The sequence below is a fragment of the Pithys albifrons genome, chromosome 2 (assembly GCF_047495875.1).
Source record: "Pithys albifrons albifrons isolate INPA30051 chromosome 2, PitAlb_v1, whole genome shotgun sequence".
Lineage (NCBI taxonomy): Eukaryota > Metazoa > Chordata > Aves > Passeriformes > Thamnophilidae > Pithys > Pithys albifrons.
The window spans coordinates 574,221-584,626 of record NC_092459.1 but is presented as its reverse complement, the minus strand read 5'-3'; the positions used below and the strand labels follow the sequence as shown (position 1 = coordinate 584,626).

The 10,406-nt window shown below is 50.6% G+C and overlaps 1 protein-coding gene across 1 annotated transcript; it reads right to left on the bottom strand.

Annotated features, from left to right (window-relative positions):
* Positions 1-9,234: 9,234 nt before the first annotated feature.
* LOC139668218 (ostricacin-2-like) lies at positions 9,235-10,239 on the bottom strand. The gene is made up of 3 exons (XM_071547742.1): positions 10,157-10,239; positions 9,737-9,824; positions 9,235-9,365 (listed from the first exon to the last, which is right to left on the bottom strand). The coding sequence occupies exons 2-3, from the start codon at positions 9,792-9,794 to the stop codon at positions 9,235-9,237; spliced, it is 189 nt and encodes a 62-aa protein (XP_071403843.1). The 5' UTR covers positions 9,795-9,824; positions 10,157-10,239.
* Between the last annotated feature and the right edge of the window lie 167 nt (positions 10,240-10,406).

Here is a 10,406-nt window from a genome sequence, read left to right as displayed (position 1 = left end):
AGTCACACCATGCATGGCACAGCCAGGAGAGGGATGTGGGATGTGAGGAGTCCCCTGCTTTCCAACTGTGGTGTTCCAGACAGTGTTGGAAATGCAGCTGGAGAGCCAGCATGACTCTTCCTCAACCTCACTTGAGAGTCAGGTCCTTCCCACTGTCTGGCCTTGCGTGCACTCATTTTACATGGAAGAAGTTCTTTATGCAATTGGAGCTGTGTCTGTGGGGAGGTTGAACTGGAGCTCATCTACTGGCCTGAAATGCATGGGGAGTTTCAGCCTTTCTACAACCTCACACTGCTCTCCCAAATTTCCACTTTAATTGTTCTATGTGTATCTTTCTTTATGAAAACAGGAATTAAAAATGCATGTCAACTACTAGGGGGATACTGCACCTTTTGGAGGTGCCGCCCCCCTACAAGACGAATTGGAAACTGCTCAGCATTTACGACATGCTGCAAACGGTAAGGTCTGGATTCCTGGCTGAGGAAAGTTTCCTTCTTTGTCCATAGGAAGACCTGGTCAAACTTTCTTTCTCCCCAGTGCCTGGTAAATACTCTCCTGCATTTATGATTTGTGAGAGATGCCCAAGAATGAAAGGAAAACCCCTTGTCGGTTTGGCCCTGCCCTGAGAGGGGCTGCAGCAATCCCAGGTCAGGCAGCACCTCCACACTCTCCTGCACTCCCAGGATGCTCATTCAGGCTTTGCAAAGGACTCCCCCAAGCCACCAAAGAGTGATGCATTCACTGTTCTTGGGCAGCAGTTTTTAAGGGAACCTTCCTTTCTGACCCTCTGGGAGCCACTCTGGCACCTCCTGAGCTGGGACCGAGGTCCCTTTGCTGTGAGTGGCTCCAGTGAGCCCATGGGTACCTGGTTTGATTCTCTGTAGATGCCACATCCACACAGGCAGACCAGGTTTCCTTCCCAGCTCAACCCCAGGTTTCCCAGAGCAGAATATCAGATGTCTGGATCCTTAAAAAAATTTGATCAATGTTCAACAACAGAGTAGTAGCTCCAGCTGGTGCCTCTGTGAATGAACTCCAGCAAAGGAAACCCTGGATTTTTACACTCTCACAATCTAAGTGCACCAGATTCTGGGGTCATCAGCTCCTGTCATTTCTCCGAGTGTCCTGACACCTGGCTCTGCCACAGGTGCCTGGGCCCTTTGTTAAGCAAAGGGTGAGCAGTTCAGTGCCTCCTGCCTGTGGTTCTCACCAGCCATAGTTCAATTTGCAGCTGCACCCTGAGCTATCTGCACTGAATGTATTTCTGCACAGACTGGGAATGTGAGCTTGGTTTTGCTGCACCTGCACAGACTTGGAGTCAGGGCTGCCACTACTAAAATAACCCAGATCCAAGCCATCTGCACTAAAGTTCTCTGCTGAGCATGAGCCTCCTGCATCACAGACTGGGTGGTCCTTGCAGGGAGATGCGAGAGTGAGAGGAAAAGTTGCAATAAAGAATGTGTTTGTCTGCTTTGTTCTTACAGTGTGCGGGGTTAAACCCCTGAAATTTCCAAGCAGGACATCCCTCACATTCCTGGCTGCTGGAACCATCTCCTGATGTCCTCTTCCCTCCCTGCCTCTGCCATCCCCAGCTGCTGTGACAGCAGGAGTGGCAGCTCCTGGAGCTGGAGACATCTCATCCCAGCCATGGTGTCTTTGGGGCAGAGGCTGCTTTTCCCAGCTTGAATAAAGATGAGCAGTTTGGCATTGCATGGGTGGGCTGTGTGTGTGTCCTTGTGATGGAGGGTGTGCTGGGCCTGCTGGCTGTGGGGGTGGCAAATGTGTGTTGGTGGCAGGAGAAGCACCTGGGGAGGGTGAGGGTCACCACTATGTGTGTTCCTGGGCATGTTCCTGCCTGAATTGGTGTGGGGACACAGAGCCTGTCAGTTCCTGCTGGTACAGGGTGTTTGGTGTGGGAGAGATGGAACTGTCCTGCAGATGCTCCCTCTGGGAAATGACACCATTGTCCTTGTCCTGGCAGTCACAGGTGTCTGTTGTCCCTGATAACCACAGCTTCATGTGCAGAGCTGTGCTGGGTGGTGTGTCCCTTGAGTGAGCATGGCCATGGTTGCCCAGAGGACGTGTCCCTGATGCTCCTCCTTGTCCTCTTCCACTGTGCTCTGCTCCCCTTGCTGTGTGGTGTGAGAGAGCTGTGCTGCTCCACACACTGGCCCACCAGGCAGGAGGAGGAGGCCATGGAGCTCCTGGGCTGGGTGACCTGTGGAACGGCTCCAATTGACCATGGCATGGAAATGTTCAAACTTGTTTACTCCCAGGGAATATATTGGTTGTGTTCTCCTCTCTGTCCAAAGGCAGGCAGTCTGTGATGGCAATTCTCTCCTCTACCAAAGGCAGTGGCCTCTTCCTATCTGCAAAAGCAAATCTCAAGCTTTAGATTCACTGATTGTTTCAATATATGTGTGTCTGTGTCCATGTGCATATGGGAGCAACTGGTCATCTGTGGCTGCTTCTGTGAAGGCTTTCCCTTCCACAAATCATAAACTCAGAGAATTATTAATGTTGGAGAAGCTCTCTAAGATCACTGAGTCCAACCTTTCAGCCAGCACTGTCAAGGCCAACACTAAACCATTTCCCCAAGTGCCCTGTCTGAATAGCTTTGCAATCCCTCCAGTGATGGTGACTCTACCAGTGCCCTGGACAGTGTGTTTCAATGTTTGACTACCTTTTTTGCAAAGAAATAGTTCCTAATATCCATTCTAAACCTGCCCTGATGCCACCTGAGGCCATTTTCTCTGGCCCTGTCACTTGTTACCTTAGAGAAGGGACTGATTCCAAAAAACGTTTCCACTGCCATTGCTTTCCTGAAGAGTTTGCTGAAGGATGTTCGGATCATCCACTGCCTGACATAGCCTTTCCTCCCCCTGTGCTCATCTCTCCTGTCACTGACCCTCAAGCACCCTCAAGCACTCACCACAAGCACCCTTCAACTCTGCAGAGCAAAGCTCTTCCCCGATCCCAGGGGTTCCTGCTGAGCCCGTGTGTCACAAGAAGTGTTGCAGGAGCATAACGGTGACAATTGCAACAGCCCCAGGAGGCACCTCAGCCTCTGCCACTGTGGCAGGGAGGGAAGAAGGGCAGCCCCAGGACCCCCACACAGATGGGTCACTTTCTGGTTGGACAGGGGGAGTTGGGTCAGCAGGAACATGTCCCACCCACCAGGAGGGGTATAAAGCCAGGGTGTTTTGAGCAAAGCAGCATTCCCTGACCCCAAGGGCATCAGGACACAAGGGACTCCTGTTGAGTTTGTTGCTGCCTGAACACCAAGATCTTCATCAGGTAAGTGACTTTGAGGTCTCTTTGAGGACATCTGCCCATTACACCTGTCTCTTCAGCTCCTGACACTTCATGATCTACAAATAGTTTGAAATGTCCATGTGTCAAATGAGGCCATTTGAACTTTCCACGAAAGAACAAGAATTGTCTTGATGAGGCTTCCTGCCTTCATTTGTGACTAGAAAGATGTCTGGAAGTTTTAGGAAGGTCTCTGAGGCCTCTTGTTCTGGGGCACTTGAGTTCTGTCCTGGATAAAATAGGGAGATGTTATTCAAGCAGCAGTAAGAGGTTTTCCATTCTTTCAGTCTTCCATAAACTAGGAGGGTTGCTTTGTCCCCAGCAAAACTGGGATTCTGTGATCCAGTTGAACCTGCTCATTTTAGGGGGAGTTATAACTACATGAGCTACAAGGTCCCTTCAGCCCTAAGCCATTCTATAATTCTATTGACCATACTGGCCAGCAGAAGCCTCTCTCACCAAGGGCATCTCCAGGGACATGAATTTCCCTCAAGTGTAGAGTCCAAGTCAGCTCTCGATCCTGGTTCGACTTTTGGCTTTCTGTTGAGTGTTGCCATGAGCACCTTCTGACAGGCAAACCCTCTCTGCTTTGGCTCATGGTTGAGGAGAGGCCAAAGTGTGAGAACAAAAGCAGTAGAAATGTGTTTCATCTGGTATCTACATTTGAATGTCTGTTTTGTCCCATCCTTGACTTTGTCTCTCCTGAAATATATTCATTTCTCCTGAAGAGATAAGTGTTGGATGCAAAAGGCCTGAGGGATTACAGCTTCCAAGGGAAGATATTCTGCTTGTGTTTTCCACAAGTCTTTGAATGATGTTTTGCTTACAAGTGCAACAGTCAGACATTACTTCTGCCATGTGTCCTTTAAGAGAATTCATAGAGAATAAGATGATGGGAAAACATCAGCTGGATTGCCCAACAGGCCAATAACTCCTCAGCTACTCCCACGATATCCAAAAGGTGCCTATCTGACATTCATCCTTTGGAAAAGATCACAGAGGACATTGTCCTCTGTCACTGCTGGTAGTCCCTTTGCAAACTGGCATATTATTGTGTGCTCTCATCTCCAGGAGTTCTGGTGTGTCCCCTCTCCAACCCTGTGAAGGCCTGGGAGGTGTCAGCCATGCGGATCCTGTACCTGCTCTTCCCCTTCTTCCTCCTGTTGGTCCAGGAAGCTGCAGGTGAGTGGAAGAGTGGAGATGGGGTGAGGTGTTGCCCTTTCTGCTGTCCCACACTTCTCTCCCAGATCATTGTTTAACTCTTTCCCTGTGCATTGTCTTCCATGGTAGCTGGAAAAGCAGACAAGTGCATACGCCGAGGAGGATTCTGCGTTTTGGGGGGCTGTAAATTCCCCTATAAATACGCTGGAACTTGTTCAGCACTGAGTCACTGCTGCAAACCGTAAGTTCTGGAAATGCTTTGCTCCTTTTTGCTGGATAAAGTTATTATTTTCTTTCCAACCAGCTTCTAGTTCACAACTTCATGTGTTCATGCTCAGAGGCAAAAGCCAAGGAAAGAAAGGAAAAGTCTTTGTGGGTTTGGACCTGCTGTGGGTGGGCTGAAGTAGCCCGAGGTCAGGCAGTACCTCTCCCCATGTCTTTGGCCCCCACAAGGCTGGCCCACTGTCAATGTAGAGAGCTCTGCTGTGTTGCTCAAAGCAGGAGGCTGTCCCTGGGATAATGTGAGGCATGGGATCCTGCTCCTGAAGTCTGTAACAGCCTTGGAGCCCAAGCTGCCACCACAGAGGACAGCCCAGAGCCAAGCCAACAGAAATGGCTGGAGTTGGCCTCTGTGAGGTTGAGTATTATCTCCCTGCACTTGTCATTACAGGGGAGGTAGGAGAGAGTGAAGAGAGAAGTTACAGTAGAGAATGTGCTTGTCTGATTTCTATTTACAGTATCTGGGGTTGAGAGCCTGAAATTTCCAAGCAAGAAGCCACCCTCGCTTCTGATTCCAGGAACCATCCCCTGATGTCCTGTCCCCTCCCTGCCTCTGCCATCCCCAGCTGCTGTGACAGCAGGAGTGGCAGCTGCTCCTGCTGGGTGCTGCTGGGCTGGAGACATCTCATCCCAGCCATGGTGTCTTTGGGGCAGAGGCTGCTTTTCCCAGCTTGAATAAAGATGAGCAGTTTGGCATTGCATGGGTGGGCTGTGTGTGTGTTCTTGTGATGGAGGGTGTGCTGTGCCTGCTGGCTGTGGGAGTGGCAGAGGTGTGTTGGTGGCAGGAGAAACCCTTGGGAATGATGCAGGTCATCACCATGAGTGCCCCTGGGGATGCTCCTGCCTGTCAGTGGAGTGGGGACACAGAGCCTGTCAGTGCCTGCTGGTGCAGGGTGGTTGGTGTGGGAGGGATGGAGCTAAGCTGGGGGTGCTCCCTTTTGGACAGCAGGAGCCATGTCCTGGTTTTCACAGGTACAGATATATTTCTCCAGGACCCAACCTCTATGTCACCCTCATTTTCTGGTGGGCAACCACCTCTCCTGTCAAGAGTGCTGAGCCTTCATGGGTGCCAGTGGGTGGGACGTGCTCTTATTCCCACAGCCACAACTCTTCTTGGCCAACCAGGGAGTGGCCCATCAGTGTGGGGTGCTGGGGCTGTCCCATGCCCCTCCCTGCTGCAGTGGCAGAGGCTGAGGTGCCTCCTGAGGCTGTTGCAATTGTCACCGTTATCCTCCTGCAACACTTCTTGTGACACCCCCTGCACAGCAGCACATGGGCTGTGGGGGCCTGGCATGACCTGTTTGGAATTTGCAGCAGCAACCAGTCTCAAAAGAGTCACTGAGACTTCTCTCCTTGAATGCTCTACTCTGACAAAATAATGAGCTAGCAGGGGATGTGCAAGAGCACGAGGAGGGTTATAAACCTTACCTTTCTGTATTATAAGGAGGGGTTTATCTCTGCTTTTATTTAAAATTTACTGAGGTATTTTGGACATAGCATATTGGTTGATGAAGGCATTTATGGGCTGATGTTCAAGTGCACACATATACCAAGGAGGATCCACTTAGATTAGATATAAGGAAGGAATTTTTTACAGTGCCAGTTGTGCAACTGTAATGGGTTTGATCCATGTCTTCCTCAGCAACCAGTGTAACTAAGGAAGGGGACATTACAGAGTATTCCACACGTGTTTTCCACGTAACAGAGGAGGAGGTGAGATAGGAGGGAGTTTAGCTTCCCTTTTCTTCCAGTAGCTGGGAGTAGGAGAAGCCTGGACAAGCTGTTCTGTTTCTGTTGGTTTCTTTTTTTTCCCTGGCCTGGGATGTGGGTGAGATTGTTTCATGCTTGTTCTCCTTTTCCTGGAGTCTTTAATTGTATTTGTCTGTTTCATTTGTTGTGGTTTGGGTTTGTTACCCCTTATTTCTTGTTAAGCGTTCTTCCCTTTTCCCTTTTTTCTTTCCTCCCCTCCCTGGGGTGGGGCCCCACATAGTGTGTAAATTACATACCTGTTTGTGGATGTTAGAAAATATAATTTCTTTTTAAGTCCGTTCAGTTTCTTTCAAGCTCCTTTTCTGTGCAGTCTTTCCCCCTCCTTTGCTGGGAAGACTTTGGGAGGAGGCAGTCCAGGTTGGTAGAGCACTAGGCCAAACCTGGGACAGCAACACTGACACAGGTTGCCCAGAGAGGTGGTGGAAGTCCCATCCCTGGAAACATTCAAGGTCAGGCTGGATGGGGGTCTGAGCAACACGGTCTAGTTGAAGATGTCTCTGCTCATTTCTTTTCCTAGATGACCTTTAAAGGTCTTTTCCAAGCTACCCTGTGATTTTATGAGTCTGTGGTCAACATCTCCAGTTTGCTACTTCCATATGTCATATCATGGTAATAAAAAATATAATTTACCCATTGATCTTTCTTCTTTTCTTGCTGTGTCTCCTCTAACATGACTGTATTAAACTCATGGATAACTCTCCACAACACCATCAGTCTTGTTCAAGATGTTCTGGGCAAAAGAGCCCATGGGACAGCAAAACAGCTTTCCACTGCTGAGATAAATGACATTTATGTTGGCTGCTTCAGGCTCAGTTAAAGGACACATGAATGAACGTGAAGGAAATGATCCTACAACGTCAGTGGGAACCTGCTGTGCTGGACCTGGACAATGGGGTGGGATCTGCTGATGTGTGTGAAGAAAAACCCCACCTGATGTGGACACAAGATTTGATGTCACGGGAGACTCTGAATCCAGCATGGACCTTCAGCTTCAGGATTTGAGGTGCTGAGATGGTCTGGGAACAGATGAAAGCAAAAGTCCCATGACTCTGAGAAGGGCTGCTCAGCCACGGGGGAAGAAGAAGGTGTGGAGGTCAGGGATGGAGTGCTGAGGGTGATCTGTCTCCTTGGGGTAGAGAGGATTGAGTAAAATGGCCAGGATCACCAGCTGCTGCCATTCATGGACACACACATGTATGTGACTGCACAGGGCAGGGTCTGCACCCTCAGGAAGGCTGAGGTCACTGGCTTTTGGAAAAGTGTTGTAATCCCAGTTTGCCTCAGGCAGGCAGAGGGGAGAACTCTACTTTCTCCCTATTGGAATACAATTCTGGACTTTCCCAGGTAGTGGTCCAAAGGACCCTTTGGAGAAGTCACCTTGTGGAGCTGTACAGCCAGTCTGGAAGATCTGCCTCCCTGCAAGGCATGGAAAGGTCTTCTGAGGGCTCCTCCAGGAGGGATGTGCATGGGAGAGAGGCTGATGGGCTGGTGGAGGGGTTGGTGCTGTGGGGCTGGAAGAAGGAGGGAACTGAGTGTGGACTATCACTCAGCACCATTGTAGATATGGAAGATGGAGGTCCCAGTCCACGGTGTGCTGGGAACTCTGGGACATCTAGGATGGGTTGTTGGGCAGCCCTGACCATGCCCACTGAAGAGGCAGAGCATCCAGCACAACCATGTGCATAACGCCATGGCTGTCAAGAACAAGAGACACCCATAACCAGAAGAACCAGGACAAGGGTCCTGCTCCTCCAGATGGAGCATTCCCAGAGCAGCTTCATGACAACACCACCAACCACCCTGCACCAGCAGGCACTGACAGGCTCTGTGTCCCCACTCCACTGACAGGCAGGAACATCCCCAGGCACAGACACACTACTGACCCTCAGCATCCCCAGGTGCTTCTCCTGCCACCAACCTGCCTCTGCCACCCCCACAGCCAGCAGGCACAGCACACCCTCCATCACAAGGACACACACACAGCCCACCCATGCAATGCCAAACTGCTCATCTTTATTCAAGCTGGGAAAAGCAGCCTCTGCCCCAAAGACACCATGGCTGGGATGAGATGTCTCCAGCCCAGCAGCACCCAGCAGGAGCAGCTGCCACTCCTGCTGTCACAGCAGCTGGGGATGGCAGAGGCAGGGAGGGGACAGGACATCAGGAGATGGTTCAAGAGCCAGGAGTGTGGCAGAATGTCCTGCTTGGAAATTTCAGGCTCTCATCCCCACACACTGTAAGAAGAAAGCAGAAATACATCAGATATTGTAATTTTTTTCCCTCTCTCTCCCACCTCCCCTGCAAGGACCATCAATTCTGTGGTTCAGGAGACTCAGGCTCAGCAGAGGTGACCTCCAGTCCTTAGTGCAGATAATTTGGACCTGGGTTATCTTAGTGGTGGCAGCCCTGATTCCAAGTCTGTGCAGATGCAGCAAACCTGGATCATGTCCTTGGTTCTGCCCAAGGACAGCAAATGCCTCACTCTTTGGTGTCTTGGGTGAGTCCTCTGCAAATCCTGAATGAGCCTCCTGGGACTGGAGGAGAGTGGGGAGTCACTGGCTGACCTGGGGCTCCTGCAACCCCACTCAGGGCCTGCCCAAGCACCTTCCCTTTCTTTCCCTGGCCTTGGAGCATGTAGATCACTGAGCCTTTAGCTAGTCATGGGTACTTAGAAAACTTCTGCCATGACAGTACCTTTTGTAATTCCAAAACTTACTTTTTGCAGCAAAAGAAAAACCTTGAACATTTTCCCTTGACGACATAAGGGAAAGAGCACTTCAGAAACCCACAATAGCCTTTTTGTCGCACACATTCTTTCTTATTTCCTGGAGCCAAGGAGGATCCTGCACAGTGAGAGAGGTCAAAGAAAATTAGTATGGGATAACTAAAAAATGTGTCTCATTCCAGAGCAGCTGGCACTGGATTTGGATCTCAGTCTCCTACAGGAATTGAGCACCAAACCAAACACCTTTACCTCTCCAATCAGGCTTCATTTTTAATGCAGCAACATGTCTGCATGTGGGGAAAGACATGAGGAAAGAGCAGTATGAGGTACAGGAGGAGCTGTGCTGGATCCTCAACTACCCAACTCTTCATCAGCGACCACCCTTCCCAAACATTATGTACACCTGAGAAATCTGGTTGTTCCTCAGGAACTGGGAAACCCCACAGATGAGGGCTCACACCTCACCCACCTCCCCTGTCCCCCTCTCACCTGCAGCACTGTGGACCAACAGGAGGATGAAGGGGAGAAGCAGATACAGAATCCGCATGGCCAATGCCTGTCCTGGGTCTTCACGGGGCTGCAGAAAGGACACAGAAAGAACTAAACAACGGTGAAGAATTTAGAGGAATCCTTGTACCAGGAGATGTCAGGCTAGAGACTCGCCCAGTTCTCTCTATCACCTTAGCCAGTCCAAAGCTGGCTCCCCCAAATATCCTGCAGAATCACCTCTGCTTCCCTGGGCTCATGAAAGTCCTCTGAGCTCAGCTTGGGAGTGCCCATCCCCAGCTCCAGACCATTCCCAGGATTCCCATCAAGGACAGTCCCCGACTCAGTGCAGCAATGAGCCAGGTGTGAGCCAAAGGCTGGGAAGTGTCTTGCTGGCTTGGAGGTTACTCTGCAGTCACCTACCTGATGAAGGAGTTGGTGCAGAGCACGCCGGTGGGCTGTAACAATCTGACCTGGAGTCACTTGCACACAGAAGTGTCACAGCTGGGGAGTATCACTTTGCCCAAAACACCCTTGTTTTACACTGTTACCAGGGGGTGGGACATGCACTTGTTCCTGCTGACACAACTCCCCCTGGCCAACCAGGGAGTGGCCCATCTACATGGGGGTGCTGGGGCTGCCACTGGTCCCTCCCTGTGGCAGTGGCAGAGGC

Coding starts and splice junctions, on each gene's coding strand:
- LOC139668218 (XM_071547742.1), bottom strand. CDS start 9,794: ATGCGGATTCTGTATCTGCTTCTCCCCTTCATCCTCCTGTTGGTCCAC. Junction 9,366..9,736: donor GTTGGTCCACAGTGCTGCAG/GTGAGAGGGGGA, acceptor CTCACTGTGCAG/GATCCTCCTTGGCTCCAGGA.